We start from the raw sequence: 16,714 nt of genomic DNA on the forward strand, positions 1-16,714 counted from the left end.
AGTCAATTCTTGAAATATTTGTGGAATTAAATGAATAGTGGTATAGAAGTGTTTCTCTTCTTTAGTAAATATTAAATTAGTACCAAAAACTACTAAGAGAATGAAGAGGTTGATTTGATTATTCTTTACAGGCATATTGTATTATAAAGTTATTTCAATGTCAACTTTTAAGAAAGAGTTATACTTATCATAAGTAGAAGAAAATCTTGAGGATAATCTCCTTATCCCTGACAGCTTAGACCAGGGGTGGGCAAACTTTTTGACTCGAGGGCCACAGTGGGTTCTTAAACTGGACTCAGAAGAAGGAGCTGTGGCCGTGTTTCCCGACGTTGCCATGTTAACACTGCTGCTGGTGAAGGGGCGGAGGGGAGAGCAAGAGAACCCTCTGCTCTTTCGGCTCCGCGGGCCGGATAGGACAGCCGAACGGGCCGGATCCGGCCCGCGGGCCGTAGTTTGCCCACGGCTGGCTTAGACAGTGATGGCGAACCTATGACACACATGTCAGAGGTGACACGTGAACTCATTTTTTTGGTTGATTTTTCTTTGTTAAATGGCATTTAAATATATAAAATAAATATCAAAAATATAAATCTTTGTTTTACTATTGTTGCAAATATCAAAAAATGTCTATATGTGACACGGACCCAGAGTTAAGTTAGGGTTTTTCAAAATGCTGACACGCCGAGCTCAAAAGGTTCGCCATCACTGGCTTAGAACAAGGTATAGCTATCATTAAAATTACTGTGACATGAGATCTATATGTCAGTATAATGTGAGCATATATTTCTATATAAAATAAAATAAAATAAAGACCTTAAAGAGAAGCTGAGCTTTAAAGGATAGGACTATTTGTTTTTAATATGACTTCTCTTTATTTTAGAACTGATAGATGTCACACGCACCCTGCTGCTTCTAAACCCAGACTTCACCACGGCATGGAATGTGAGGTATGTCGTTCTTATCAGTGATAAAATGAAGTTGTCCAAATTTCTGAAGACATACAAGCTCCAGAGTTGTTAGCTTTTTGAAAAATGAAATATAAACCATTTGTCCGTGGCATCTTCTACTCGTTCTTTATAATAAGCCCATGAAAATTTTAACATACACTTTGCCCCTTTTTGCATATTTATGTCTGTTCTCTGTAAACTTCTTTCCTGAAATATAAATCATCATGTTGAATTACAGTATACCATTTGATATCTGCTTTTATTTTCCTTTCTTTTTAAGAGAGGTAGGGGCAATCAGCATAGTTGGTTGATGAGTAAGACCTTGGTTAGTATATTTGAGAAGCATTACAGTGTGTGGGGTGAGCATTCAAGGCCACAAACTTGTAATCTCAGTTTAGTCACTAACATTGGGACCTCTGTGGGCAAGTCACCTGCAGACTCTGGCACTCAGTGTTTTAGAGAGAGGTCATATTTTATTGATATCTTTAATTCTATTATTGTAGCTTTGAACACAAATACTTGATTGAACTATTACAATTCAGACCAGGCTCATGTTTTTCAATATATATGGTTTTTAAAAACTGGTGGTTCCTTAGACTAACACAAATCTCTTAAGAGGAAGGCAGGATACAAATTATCCTATATAGCCGAAACCGGTTTGGCTCAGTGGATAGAGCCTCGGCCTGCTGACTGAAAGGTCCCAGGTTCGATTCCGGTCAAGGGCATGTACCTGGGTTGCCGGCACATCCCCGGTGGGAGATGTGCAGGAGGTGGCTGGTCGATGTTTCTCTCTCTCATCGATGTTTCTGACTCTCTATCTCTCTCCCTTCCTCTCTGTAAAAAATCAATAAAATATATTTTTTAAAAAAACCAAAAAAACCAAATTATCCTATATAATAAAAGCATGATATGCTAATTAGACCAGACGTCCTTCCAGACGACCTTCTGTGTGAAGCCGGGGCTGCAAGGGCTGAGGCAGAGGCGGCCGCCATGGTGGGTGGGGCCCGAGGCAGCTGCCATGGCAGCAGGATCCAAGCCCCTTGCACAAATTTTGTGCATCGGGACTCTAGTAGATAAATAAAAGTGAAGTCTCAATGAACATTGTGAATACATTTTAATTTTTCTATAGAGAAAAGCCATGGATTATAACTTTTTATCTTTAAAGGTTACTTAAATAATACTTCATTTATTTTTATTTTTTTTGTTAATCCTCACCCGAGGATATTCTTCCATTGATTTTTTATTTTTAGGGAGAGTGGAAGAGAGAGGGAAAGACAGAGAGAAACGTCGATGTGAGCAAAACACATTGATTGGTTGCCTCTTGCATGAGGCCTGGGCTGGAGAGGAGCCTGCAACCAAGGTATGTGCCCTTGACCAGAATTGAATCTGGGACCCTTTGGTCTGCAGGCCGATGCTCTATCCACTGAGCCAAACTGGCCAGCGTCTTCATTTAATTTTCTGTGAATTTTAAGCAAGGTTATATTCTGAGTTAGTATTTTTTAATACCTGCTGAATTTTGTATTTAACTGATTTTTTAAATTTTAGGTAACTTTTACGTATGTCTTTTTTAAATTGTCTTTTGAATAATTAATGATCAGATATAAAGAGTGAGTTATATAGCTTCAAAATATATGTAATTTTTTTTTTAAAATATATATTTTATTGATTTTTTACAGAGAGGAAGGGAGAGAGAGAGAGAGTTAGAAACATCGATGAGAGAGAAACATCGATCAGCTGCCTCCTGCACATCTCCTACTGGGGATGTGCCCGCAACCCAGGTACATGCCCTTGACCGGAATCGAACCTGGGACCTTTCAGTCCGCAGGCCGACGCTCTATCCACTGAGCCAAACCGGTTTCGGCAAAATATATGTAATTTTATAATTCTCATTTTCTTTTATGGAAAGTACCACAGCAGTAGGGAATAGACTAATATTTATGAGTGGCTACTATATTCTAAGGACCATACTACAACTTTATACATTATCTTATTTAATCCACACAATTCTTGACAACTTTTTTTTTCATTCATCAAATATTGATTGATAATTACTGTGTGCTAGGTTGTAGGCACTAGGAATAAAACCAAGAATAAAACAAACAAAAATCCCTGTCCTTGTGAAATTTTTATTCTAATAATAATAAGAAAAGCAATAAGGACATTCACAAGTAAAATATATACTAGATCATGTGTTGGCAAATCCTATGGGGAGAAGCTGGGAAAAGAATAGGGAAGGCCAGAAAGAGAAAAGAAAGAGTGGTATTGCAGTGCGAAATAGGAGACATTAGAGCAAAGACTGCATGAAATCAGGGATCGGTCTTTGTGGATTCTGGGGTAGGAGCATTCCAAGTGGACAGAAGAGCAAGTGAAAAAGCCCCCCGTCATCTCTGAATTGTCCCTGGGTGTTCTGGGACAGCAAGGAGTCCAGTGTAACGAGTAGCATGAAACAGGGAAAGAATAATTTAGCTAAGAGATACTGGTGACTTGAAGACAAGCTCGGCAGGGAAGTCAGAAGTCATAAGATTCTCACCTATTTTATAAACTGTATAAGCTTATGCTGTATTTAATAATCTGGTTTAAAGACATAGATGATGAATTTGATATGAGAGAATCAAGAGGGTGAAGTTTGACTTTGGTTTTGGGCCTAAGCAACTGAAAGGACGGAGTTGCCATTTACTGAAAAGGGGACATCTCGAAGAGGAGCAGATTTAGGTGGGGCTGCTGGTTGGCAAGTCATTTTGGGGTGGTAGGTTTGTGTCTAGCTTGTTGTGTATGAATCTAAAATTCAGGTGAGAGTTCTAGGCCAGATGTTAATTTGGGAATCACTGGAAAATAGATAGTATTTAAAGCCCTGAGATTGTTTGAGATACCCAAAGAAGTGGGTATAGGTAGAAAAGAGACCCAGTCCAAAGACTGAGCACTGCTACAGTACAGTTTTCTAGAGTTGCACAGCCCAACATAGTAGCCACTAGCCATATGTGGCTATTGAGCCCTTGAAATGTGACTCAGTTGAAAGGTGCAGTAAGTGTAAACTACAGCAGATTCTGAAGACTTAGTGCCCCTAAAGTAAAATATCTTATTACTAATTTTTATATTGATTATGTGTTGTAATTATAATATTTTGGAGGTATTGAGTAAGGTAGTCAGGGCACTGAAAATAAGTAAATGCAGTAAAAAAGAAAGGAAGGCAATAGAGAAGTGGGAATACCATTTTTATTCATGTTCTCATATTCCTCATTAGAGAGAAATTGAAAATCCTTAAACAAAAAAAATTCCTACTAGCATAATGTATGTACATACATGTACATACACACATATATATAATTCAGTGGAGGAGAAAGAACCTAGTCTTAAGATATATGAATCTTAAGTCCTATTTCATCATTTAACTAGCAGACAACTTTGGACAAAACCTATTAACTTCTCAAGAGATTTAGTTTCCATATCTGTGAATAAAAGATTTGAATTAGGTGATTATTTTTATGATTCTTTTGAAATGGACTTTTTTTTTTATTATATGTGGTTTGGTCTTATGAAATGAAATTGTTCTATAAAATAATTTCAGTGATGTTAATAGCAGTTAATCTTGAACTTATTCTAGGAAGATTATTGGGAAAGTTTTTTGCCAGATGAGTAGAAAGGAAATTTTGATTTTTTTAAAAAACATTGTAGATATGTGTTCTAGTAAATTTTTAAAAAATATATATTTTATTGATTTTACAGAGAGGAAGGGAGAGGGATAGAGAGTTAGAAACATCGATGAGAGACAAACATCGATCAGCTGCCTTCTGCACGCCCTCAACTAGGGATCGAGCCCACAACCAAGGTACATGCCCTTGACCAGAATTGAATTCGGGACCCTTCAGTCCGAGGGCTGATGTTCTATCCACTGAGCCAAACCAGTTAGGGCTGTTCTAGTAAATTTTAATTTGTATTAGTAAGATTGATTGACTTATGAAGACGTGGAATCATGAATACATAGTGAAGAAAAAACAACCAGCTTTGGAAGTAAACTGATCTAACCCTGTACGATCTTTTGCAAACCAAAGACTTAACATTTTATGTTTAATTGTTGGTGTATTTCTTCTGCAGGAACTCTGGGAAGAATTGGGAGATTTTTGACTGCATTTTATAAACTGCTAAAAACTGGTATAGCACATTGGTACTTAAATTTTTAGGTGTTTCAGTCTTAGGAAAAAAAATACAGGCAAGAGTAAGTTTTTGAACCGATATCCTGAGGTTAGAGTGAGTGATGCATGTAGGTTAAAAATCCATCTAGTTATAGAAAAAAGTGACAGATGCTTCTCTTTTTTTCTCCTGTTTAGTTTTCTTTGAATTTGCTTTGAAAATTGGTGAATTACTTGATGAAAGAGGTTGACTTCATAATAATGTCCTATTTTTCCAACAGTCTGCAAATAGAGTAAGCAGAACATCTTTGAGCAACTAGAGTAGCTGAGTAGCTGACAACAAGCTCCAGTGATTCGGGTCCTTTACTCATGGCCTATTGATTTAAATTGGTAACTTTATGGATCTAATTTTTGGTTCTGACACTTTGAGCTTGGAGACCTTGATCATGTTATTGAATCTCTCCCTAATTCAGTTTCCCCATCTGTAAAATTGAGTTAATATTAGATTGCACCATGTGAAATTGTTGTTTTTGTAGATCAAAGATGATGAAATCTAAGCATTCAGATCCTGGTTTCTAATACCAGTCTCTAATAGAAAGAACTGGGCTTCTTGGGAAAATGGCTGATTTTAAAACCAGAGCAGGGAACATACAAGATGAGCCTGGAATATTTTACAGGGCCAGGAAGTTAGGAAGTAGTCAGGAAGTGCTCAAAAATAATATGAGCCAAAGCCGGAATAAGTTGAATAATAAAATAATATTGGCTTATACCCCAGAGTATAAAATGGATATCTGTAAGTTCATACTGACATCAATAAATGATGGAATAAATAAATAAATAGGACACAATAGACAATTCGCTATATAGAAGATTTCTGAATAATTTGTCTGAATAATTTGAGGGGTCAAGGAGGGGAGTATAATGCCCTACTCAAGTGTGATTTCCAAAAATTACAGTGGAGAAAACCTGGTATACACTACCTCAGCCAAGTAATCCAGGTCAACATCAACAATGACAAGCCGTGCGATTATGTGCCCCTGATATGATGTGATGAAAATGGCACTTTACCTCTGTGGTCTCTTCCTCTTCAAAACTCATAATCCTAGTCTTACCATGAGAAAACATACAAAATACCTGATCAGTACTCTGTCAAGGCCATTAAAAATGAGGTATATGCGAGTATACTTGAGGGATCAAGAGGAACCTAAGGAGACGTAATACTCGAATGTAATATGCTATCCTGGATAGGACCCTGGAATTGAGAAAGGGCATTTGGTAAAAGCTAAGGAATTCTCTAAAAAAAGCATGGTTCCAATAGTTACCTGTCAATAATGGTTCATCAGTTTTTACAAATGTACCATAATATGTTAATAATAGAGGAAACTGGGTAAATGGCATGCAGGAATTCTCCTTACTATGCTTACAAATTTTGTCAATTTTTCAAAGAATTCTAAAATAAAAGGTTTATTTCAAAAAACAATTGAATATTGGCATTTCACGTGGTTCAACATAATACTTACAGGATATTGTAAGAATTAAATTAGATAATATATGCAAATCACTTAACATAGTGCCTGACTCAGGAGAAGTTCAATAAATGGTAGTTTTTATGGGGGTGACTTTTATTATTACCATTTACTGTCATTTCAGACAGACTAACTGAAGATTGAGGGAAAGGTAGCATTTGTTTATTCAGTATCTACCATGTGCCAATTACTGAGTTAACCAGTGGAGGTTTAGTCATAGACAAGTCCCCTGGTCTCCTACAAATTTTGACTAGAATGACAGCAGAGAGAAGCAATCACTAATAGTTTGCAATAGAGAGAAAAATGTAAAAAAAATTTAAGATAAACTTTGCAGAAGTATAAAAATGCACTAACATATAGAGGAATAAAGCACACCACTCACCTTAGTAATCCCTGGGTGCTCCATGGGTATTATTTTTAGCTTCAGCACTAGCTAGTCTTTGTAACAGTTAGTGATCACAAAAAAATTAGAGTTTTCAAGGGAAAGTGATGAGATTTTTCCATATTCTCTTTAATCAGAAAGTAAAATATGCAGCAAAAATTTTAAAGGAGTAATTTTTATTGCTTGAAAAATCTGTGTGAAAAACTTCATTCCTTTTATAATTCTACCTTGTATTGTTTCTTAAAATTTCTTAGTTTACTCCTTTCTCCCACCTTGTTTAAAAAAAAAAAAAATACATAATTTCATCCCACAACACGGTTTCCCATGTAGCATGGCACTGTTCCTTATCACCCGTGCTCTCTTCTCCCAAAACAGCACAGGTGTCTTTTGCTTTTCTAGTTAGTTCCCCTCACATTTATTTGATGACCCTCACTTTATTCCTTCTTCCCATGTTAGCTTACCACCCAATGCTTGTAGGATAGATAGAGAAGCACAGCTTATTCCGTATGCGTGAAAATAAAGCCACCTCAATTAAGGCAGTACTCCATTTCCTCAATTTATTAAAAAGTCCAAAAAAGATTGTTTTAGGCTAATACCAATATGTGCATGAAATAATAAGCAAATGTCTTATATTTAATTTTTCAATTTAGTTTTAAATTGGGTGAGGGGATGATGGCTGTTTGCAGCTGGTCACACCCCCTTCAGGGTGGGGGTCCCCACTGGTGTGCCTGGCCAGTCTGGGTGAGAGGCTAAGGGCTGTTTTCAGGCTGGCAGGCGACTGAAGCTCTCAGCCTCTTTTTTTTTTTTTCTTTTTTTTTATTCTGGAATTTATTTACCTTCTATAGTTATTACTAGAGCTGAGAGCCGGCTCCAGCTCTGAGGCCATGGCTGGCTGAAAGCAGGTATCTGGGTTTGTTTAGCTTCTATAATTGAAACTCTGTTGCCATCACTGGCGCTCTAAGCTCTGAGCCCGCTGCCAGCTGAAAGCAGGTACCTGGGGTTTGTTTAGCTTCTATAATTGCAACATTGTTGCATCCGGAGCTCAAAGCTGGGCCACGGCAGGCGGGGAACCTTGGCTTCCTCCATCACTGGAGCAAGCAAGCCTCCTGTTTGCTTCAACTGTGTGGCTGCCAGCCGACATCTTTGTTGGCAGTTAATTTGCATAGCCTGCTGATTAGTCAATGGGAAGCGTAGCGGAGGTATGGTTAATTACCATGTTTGTCTATTATTAGATAGGATTAAATGGTAGATGCATATGAGGGAAGGTAGAGGGAAAATTCAAAAATAAAAATAGTAATTGAGATTACATCTCAATCATACTGTGTTAATTGTATGTGTATTTTTTTGTTAATGAACCAGGCCATATTAAGTCCTACTTAGGAAGCTAGACAATCCTTGCCTCATTTTGGAGCTGCCCTACAGATACTGATGTTAGGCCTTGTAAGGTTTGCAAACCCCTTGGCCTTCTTCCAAATAGACAACTAAAAGGTCCACCACTGATTTATAGCTTTTATTTGTTATTTTAAGATTATGAGAATACATTCTTGATTACTGTATGTGACATGTATGAGTTTTGTTTTCTTTCTTTTTTCAAAAATTCTTGGAAATTCACTTCTCAATGAGGTTATATTAATACCCATACAATATGTTTGGATAGAAAGATAAAGTAATGGTTCTTTTTATTTTTCTTTTACAGAAAAGAGCTGATCCTCTCTGGCACTTTAAATCCAATTAAGGATTTACATCTGGGAAAACTGGCCTTAACTAAGTTTCCAAAGAGTCCAGAAACATGGATTCACAGGTGTGGTTAATTTACATCTTAGGATTCCTACGTAGGATTCAGAATGGCTGGAGAAAACAGAGTGTGAAACCAGGTCACATACTGGTTCAGAGGATGAATTTTAAAGTCAAGTTATGTTTAAATCTTGATGCCAGCACTTGCTACCTGTGTGATTTTTAGAAATTATTTAACCTCTTCAAGCCTCAGTTTTCTTTTTTGTAAAATGGGAATAATAATTACACCTATCTCAGAGTTAATAGCTGAGTTTATATGAGTAGTACATGTAAATACTACCACAGTGCCTGGCACACATTAAATACTCAATAAATTTTAACCATTATTATTAACATTCTTATGGAGTCATGGAAATTGCATTTAGATATTCAAATAGAAAGCTTACGTTTTTATAATTAATTCAGTTGTGTTCTTGGTAAAAATGGCGGTGGTGATGGTTATGGTTATTAAAAATAAGCAAATAAGGAAAATAAGTGCAGCTGAAATGAATGGTATATGGGTAAGCAAAGGTTGCTAAGATCATAAATGCAAAGAATATTTTTAGGTTAAAGGCCTGAGGCATATAGCCAAAGTGCACATAAGAACTCTTTTTACTATCCTGGCTGTCTGGAAACATGTTTCTTTTGAACTCCATGTAACCACTGTAATGACTAAAAGGATAGGTGTGAACTTGCTGGTTGGGTCAGTGGAAAAATTCTCTGAAGAAGTCTGTTCTCAGTTTATTAAGCTGTTTAAAACTTTGCTTAAATTCTGAGCATTTTTTTATGATCTTACAGTTAGATGAAAATATCTTAGCTATAATTTTGCCTTTGGCTAGCATTGCCAATGAGCTACCTCCAAACCATCTAATCAGTTGTATTTTCTTTCTTAATGGAAATTGTGATAGCAGACTTCAGAGGTATATGATTGTGTGTGTAGAGGTCTGGAAAGGGATGGTGGCAGGGGAATGGAATCATTAAATATGCATCGGTCAATCTGTTGGCTTGGCTAATATTTTATAAAGCAAGGTTTTGTTAAGTATTAAAACTGTTATTTGAAAATGAAAAAATTAGTTTTCCTACTCAATTTTTTGTACTTTAATGTTAGAAATTTTTAAATCTAAAATAATGCTTTATGAGAAAATATTTGTTAAAACCTAAAGACATTAAGTGGTTGAGACACGTTGTTGAATTTCATTTAAATGTATGCAAATGAAAATCTTAAAAATAGACAAGGGGAAAATCTATAGATAAAGACCTTTTAAAACGTTGATGGTCTCACTAATTATAATGTATTTATTTCCTCTAGATTCTACTATAATATGGAAATTTTGCTTAATGAAAGCTGTCATAATGCAGTTTCTAGTTTGCAAACAAATACACATAGGGTGAGGCATTCGTATGTAATTAAATACAGAACCATGATTCCTCTTCTAGCATTTACCAGCCATTAATTATATCCGCTCTCCCACCAACTACCACTACAACACACACACACTCACTCACCAGTTGACTTCACATATCTTCAAATGGAGTTTAGAGTTGTCATTTTGTAACTGATGGCATTTTCTTTTTGACAAATTGTAACATTTTAGAAAGATTTTTCTTCCTCTTGTCTTTCCTCCTTTTAAATGCTGCTAAAGTTAACTATGTCTTTAAAACAAAAACAGTTCCCCCGCATCCCCCCAAAACACACACACACGGATTATAGACAAGTATTATTTTAATTATCTGTGAATGGAAATTAAATTAAGAACAAGAAAATTTTGTTTTTCTCTCTGGTTTATGTTCTTTCCTCATTCTCTTTCCCACATGCTACTCTACCAGACGATGGGTGCTACAGCAGCTACTTCAGGAAACCTCCTTGCCTTCCTTTGTGACCAAAGGAAACTTGGGAACAATTCCTGCAGAAAGGACACAGCGACTAATACGAGAAGAGATGGAGGTCTGTGGTGAAGCGGCAGGGAGATACCCAAGCAACTATAATGCCTGGTCCCATCGCATCTGGGTTTTACAACACCTGGCCAAGCTAGATGTCAAGGTGGGGAGTTTTCACTTCTGGCAGATTTTAGGCCAACGATTTTAGATTTTCCATCTCCCTAGCACTCTCCATGCCTGCCCTTTAAATCTCCTGGTCGCAGTTCCTCCTCAGGGGCTTTAAAGGAGGAAAGAAGAGGATCTAATGGCAGCCTAGCAGCCTAGAGAGGATCACGGCAGCTGATACCTCCAGGGGGTCCTGGCAATTAAAACAAAGTTGTATTCCTCACCAGCATATTTGGGCACTGTTAAGGCTAGTGCATTGGCAGAACAAAGGCAGGTTTAAGCAGTAAGGAAGACTGAGCATAACTCATTTTGCCCCGAAACCGGAAGGGATTGCGGAGCATTGGAGAACTGAAATTGTTTTTTTCTTGATAGCCTCTGATTATGTGACTTTCTGAGTCAGCTGGCTGCCTGTTCAGTCTCTCTTGGGAAGGAAACAAGCTTTCACTCAGGTATTCCTCAACTTGGCTGAGTCTATAAAAATCTTGAGGATTCCTAGGTGCCACCCCAGGCCTACTGAATTGGAATGAGGGTAGGATTTAGAGATCAGTATGTTTCACAAGCTCAGGGGTTATTTGGATGCAAAGCCAGGTTGGAAACTGTCACAGCCTAATCCTTTCAGTTTAGAAATAAAGAGATGGAAGTTACCAGAGAATTTTAATGGCTTAGACTTAGCCACAGCATTACTTATTATTCATCAGAGGGAGAACCAGGTATCCTTCTGCTCCTTGCATACTATAGTTATTCTAATTTCTTCTTCCCTTTTTATGATATCAGTGTCATCAGCATTGAGGGTACTTGTCTAAAAGCTTCCCAGTCTTGAGACAATTTAAAGACATCAAAATGCTTTCAGATTAATAGAGACACTGTTCTCTAATTTTTACTCACCACTGCCTTCTTTATACATCTTTCGTAGGTTCCCTCTCCTCTCTGTTTCCAAGATAGAGATTCCTCCAAGAGAAACAAGAGAGTTTTCACTTCTGGCAGATTTTAGGCCCACGATTTTATAGGAGTAGCCCTTGCTCTCTAGGTGATATGGCTCTATTCTTCAGGAGGGGAGATGCCTAATGGAGAGGAAAGAGCTAAGACAGAATTAAATTGACCTGGGCTTAGCGTCTGGCCCTACTAGCTGTCTGTGGAAAGTAAGGCTTTAATGTTTTCATCTTAAAACGGGAGCTTTGCTTTCTGCCTTGGTGGATTATTATGAAAATTACTTAAGTTAATGTGTGTAAAGTACTGGGCACCTAATAGTAGAGGCTCACTAAAATTTAGTTCTTTTCTCGGTTCCCCACAGAAAGGAAATGTAGGTGAAACTGGCTACCAGAATGCTAGGTCAACTCACCGCAATTGCTCATGAAATAGTACTGAAACCCAGTCATTCCCAGACACTGTCCATACACTGTGGTATAAAGACAGAGCTTGTTCTCAACAACTTGAACATCTAGTTGAGGAAGCAGATACCAACAGTTACAAAGCAATGTTACATTTGCAGGAACCAGGGGAAGCTGCAGGTTCAGTGGGAGCACAGAAATTACTCCTCATCCAGGCTGGGCTCATGGGAGTCTGGAGGAATGATTGCAAGTTATCTGGTGGGTCGAGGGGGCTATTGCGTGCTTAGAGCCAGTCACTTTCGCTCCACAGCTTGGTAATGTGTGAGGGCTGAGGACAGTTAAGGAAAAAGAGGAAGGCCAAGTCCAGGTGAGCTGTGGAGTCTTCGGAAGCTTTCCTGCCTAGATATGATCCTTTTATGGTGACATTCTCACAAAATCAGGAACTTGGGGCCAAGGTGAAATTCTTGGTTACTTGAGACCATCTGGTGTTGAAGACGATGTGTTGACTCAGCTGCTTAAGTCCACTGCTAGGCTCATAATCCTAGGCTCACATGCTGTCAGCCAGCTTTGCCCTTGGGGAGACTGCTTTTCCTGTCATCACTGCCATTGTGGTGTCTTGTGCTCTCAGTAAAGAGTGCTGACATTGCAAAATCCCCTTTCTGCTCTTATAAGCCATTGACCAAGGAGATCATCCTTTTTCTGTCAGAGAAAGTAATCATAAAAGTACCAGTAGCCTAGAGCAGCTTAAAAATACATATAAAATGAACTGGCCTTTTTTTCATTTTAACTAGAAAATGCAAAGTGATTTCTTAAAGTGTTGATATCTTAGAATTGATGAGGTTATGGGAACAAGCATTGAAGAAATTGCTATAATCTTACTGAAGGTCAACATGACAGTATTTACCAGACTGTACCCTCTTATTCCCTGAAAAAAAGTATGTTATGTCTAATCCTGCAGTTCTGCCTCTAGGAATTCATGCTAAAGAAATAATGGGAGATGCAGCATGGTGTAGCAGCAAAAGGTTCCACTCAGTGGTCATGCAGACCTCATTTGAATACTGCCATAAATTTGCTGTGTGCCCTTGAGGGAGTGTCTTAGCCTCTCTAATCTTCCGTTTCCTCATCTATAAAATGGGAAAGATGAAAATTCCTACTACATCAAGTGATATAAGTTAAATGGGAGAATCCACATAAAGTGGCTATCGCAAGTGCTTGTACTAAGCACTCAACAAACATTGATTATATTAAGTATGGATATTTGATAGATGAAAGTACTGTTTATTATTGTGAAAAACTAGTCACACCCACCAATAATGAGGGTTTAGTTACAGTCCAATCTATCACATGTTATAATATTTTGTTGTTAGTAAAATTGTATTTTGGAAGATAAGAAAAATGTTCATTATAGTTTAAGGATATAAAACTAAATATGAGATGGACGTAATATAATTTCTTTTTTTTAAAAATATATTTTATTGATTTTTTACAGAGAGGAAGGGAGAGGGATAGAGAGTTAGAAACATCCATGAGAGAGAAACATCAATCAGCTGCCTCCTGCACACTCCCTACTGGGGATGTGCCCACAACCAAGGTACATGCCCTTGACCGGAATCGAACCTGAGATCCTTCAGTCTGCAAGCCGATGCTCTATCCACTGAGCCAAACCGGTTAGGGCCCTAATATAATTTCTTAATATATTATTAGCATTGAATGTGATTTTAAAGTGTTTAGAACAGTGCCTGGCATATTGTAAGTGTTCAACAGATATATATATTACATACACACACACACACAAAGTACTGTTATGGATATATTTTCTTGTATTTTCTATAATAAGCATTTGTTAGCTTTCTATTCAAAAATAGTTAGAGAATAAAAAATGTTTATCAATGCTGTAGAGTGGAGTTATGAGACGTTTTAATTTTCTATTTCATGTTCCCTGTGATGTTTGTGTGTTTAAGTGAACATATAGTTAGGTAAATTTTAAAATAGTCTCATTTCTAGGGTGGGAGGGGGAGGAAAGACAGTTGAGCAGAGGTCATTACTCCAAGAATGATAAATAGATGTCCAATAAAGACATGAAAAGATGTCCAATATCCTGAGCCATTAAGGAAATGCAAATCAAAACCACAGTTTGATACCATTTCACACCAACTAGGATGGATAAAATTTAAAAGACAGACAATAACAAGTGTTGATGAAGATGTAGAGAAATTGAAACCCTTATACTTTGTTGGTACAAATGTGAAATGGTGTACCCACTGTGGAAAATACTTTGGCATTTAAAATCTGTTGTACTATAGCCTACATGTCCTGCTGCCTAATTCTTCAATAATGTAATAACCTTAAGATTAGTTTTGTTTTTTTCAGCTAGAAGTTTATCTGGTTCTATTTTGCTCACCTTTTAAATCTAATAAACAGTCTTGTTTTTTGTTTCTTCATGACTCACCAGAGGTAGCCTCTATAATAAATTTATGTGGCTATGAATAAACTCTTTTAGGATTTAAAACATTTCACTGATATAATTTTACCATCCTAGCAGGAACAGTACTAGTCACTTCATTTATTAAATTGTTTATTCAGTCAGTCATAGAATACTTACATGTCCACTCTGAGGCCAGTGGATATAGGGACAGATAAGGATCTTAAAGAACTTATAGAGTTTGATGGGATAAAAAAGTTGCACAGAAAATTCTATAATGTATATGGTGAAACCCAAAAGAAGTATGGAGGTTCAGAAGAGGAAAAGATTTCTTCTAGGGAAGAAAAGAGACTGTGAGAAGTGGAGAGGGCTCTTGGTACAGGAGAAGGCATTTGATTGGAACCTTTAAAAAACAGGTAAAAGAGCTTTTTGACATTGTGTTGTCTATATTGTTCACTGTTGACAAGTATGTCTTTTCCTTAGCTGGTCTGAAAAATCCTCTGATGGAACATGGTAGATCAATGTACCCATTTGCTGTTCAAGTTACTGCCAAATAATTAAATTTTTCTTAAATGCTGATTTTTTTTTTCATTCCACTTAAAATTGTTTAGTTTGCAGGATTGATAGCACAAAGATTTAAACAATTCACTGCTGAATTTCATCTCATCTACCTTTAAAAAACTATCATTGATATTAAGTGAGTTGAGATGAATAGTAAGTAATAGTCATGAACTCTTGAAATTTACTGTTACTCATGAGTCATGTTTTTGTACCAAGCCTTTAGAATTAAGTAGTGAGCAAAACAGACATGGTCTTTGCCCTCATGGCATTTATAGTGAAGAACAAATAATTACATTGAGTCTGTTGTGATAAGTTAGATATAGTAGAGGTTCATTAAATATCAAAGAAAGTTTACATCCAAGTAACCTCTGAATTTATATTTCCTTTCAATAGCATATATGTGTGTGTGTAAAATTTCCAATTACTTTATAAGGGAATGTCAAAACTAGCATTTACTGAGCTTCCATTCAGCAACAGCACTGTGTATACACTGTATACAAAATATTGGTAGAAATGGCATTGTCAAAAACACACACAAAAAGGACAATCAAAGCAAGGCATTAATGGAGAAATAAAAACTTGGGAAGTTTCTCGTCTCACCTTTCTTTCTTCTTCCTACAAGATTCTTCTTGATGAATTATCTTCTACTAAACACTGGGCATCCATGCACGTTTCAGACCACAGTGGATTTCACTACCGCCAGTTTTTGCTGAAGTCTTTGACTAGCCAAACTGTGAAAGACAGTTCTGTGTTGGAGCAAAATCCTTTGAGAAGTGAGCCAGCCCTACTGCTTCCACAAGACGAAGCAGCAGCAGCTTCCACAGAGGAACCAAGGATAAATATTCCCCATCTTCTAGAGGAAGAAGTTGAATTCACCACTGATCTTATTGATTCCTACCCAGGACATGAAACCCTTTGGTGTCATAGGTAAGAGAAGGGAAAATTCATTTTTTTCATGAAGCTGTGTGTGTCCTTATGAGACCTACAGAGGTCTTGCATCTGATGCCTGCCTGCGTGGGTGAACATGTGATCTGCTTGTGGAGCTTTGCCTCAGTGATTTGGAGGAGTTTGTGTAACAATATCCTCCTCACGATCATCATCAATAATCGTTTTCCTTGTGTAGATGTTTGCCTACAGCTTAGCATGGTGGTATTCACCCTTGACTGTACAACAAAATAATATGTTACTTCCAAACTAAAAACAAAAGTTTCTGCACACCGTCCTTGGAGATACTGATATTTAGCATATCTGGGATGCAGCACTGCCATTTTTTTTTTTTTTTAATATAAAGGAAAAAATCCTAACAGGGAAATAGGATATACAGTTAGACCATTCATTAGTCACCGAGACTAGCTAAACTTCATGCTTCAGACCATTATCTATATCAGTGATGGCGAACGCGTGTCAGAGGTGACACGTGAACTCATTTTTTTGGTTGATTTTTCTTCGTTCAATGGCATTTAAATATATAAAATAAATATCAAAAATATAAGTCTTTGTTTTACTATGGTTGCAAATATCAAAAAATTTCTATATGTGACACGGCACCAGAGTTAAGTTAGGGTTTTTCAAAATGCTGACACGCTGAGCTCAAAAGGTTCGCCA

At 37.1% G+C, this 16,714-nt stretch overlaps 1 protein-coding gene across 4 annotated transcripts in view; it reads left to right on the forward strand.

Annotated features, from left to right (window-relative positions):
• PTAR1 (protein prenyltransferase alpha subunit repeat containing 1) overlaps positions 1-16,714 on the forward strand; it is a 51,583-nt gene that overhangs the window by 23,641 nt on the left and 11,228 nt on the right. For 3 of the 4 annotated variants that reach the window (XM_036330880.1, XM_036330881.1, XM_036330879.1), the window contains exons 3-6: positions 881-947; positions 8,679-8,783; positions 10,583-10,796; positions 15,732-16,036. In XM_036330880.1, coding sequence (XP_036186773.1) covers positions 881-947; positions 8,679-8,783; positions 10,583-10,796; positions 15,732-16,036 — 691 coding nt within the window. The remainder of the gene's footprint in view (positions 1-880; positions 948-8,678; positions 8,784-10,582; positions 10,797-15,731; positions 16,037-16,714) is intronic. The other variant, XM_036330883.1, reaches the window with a different exon arrangement.

This window comes from Myotis myotis, unplaced genomic scaffold (genome assembly GCF_014108235.1).
Source record: "Myotis myotis isolate mMyoMyo1 unplaced genomic scaffold, mMyoMyo1.p scaffold_m19_p_12, whole genome shotgun sequence".
Lineage (NCBI taxonomy): Eukaryota > Metazoa > Chordata > Mammalia > Chiroptera > Vespertilionidae > Myotis > Myotis myotis.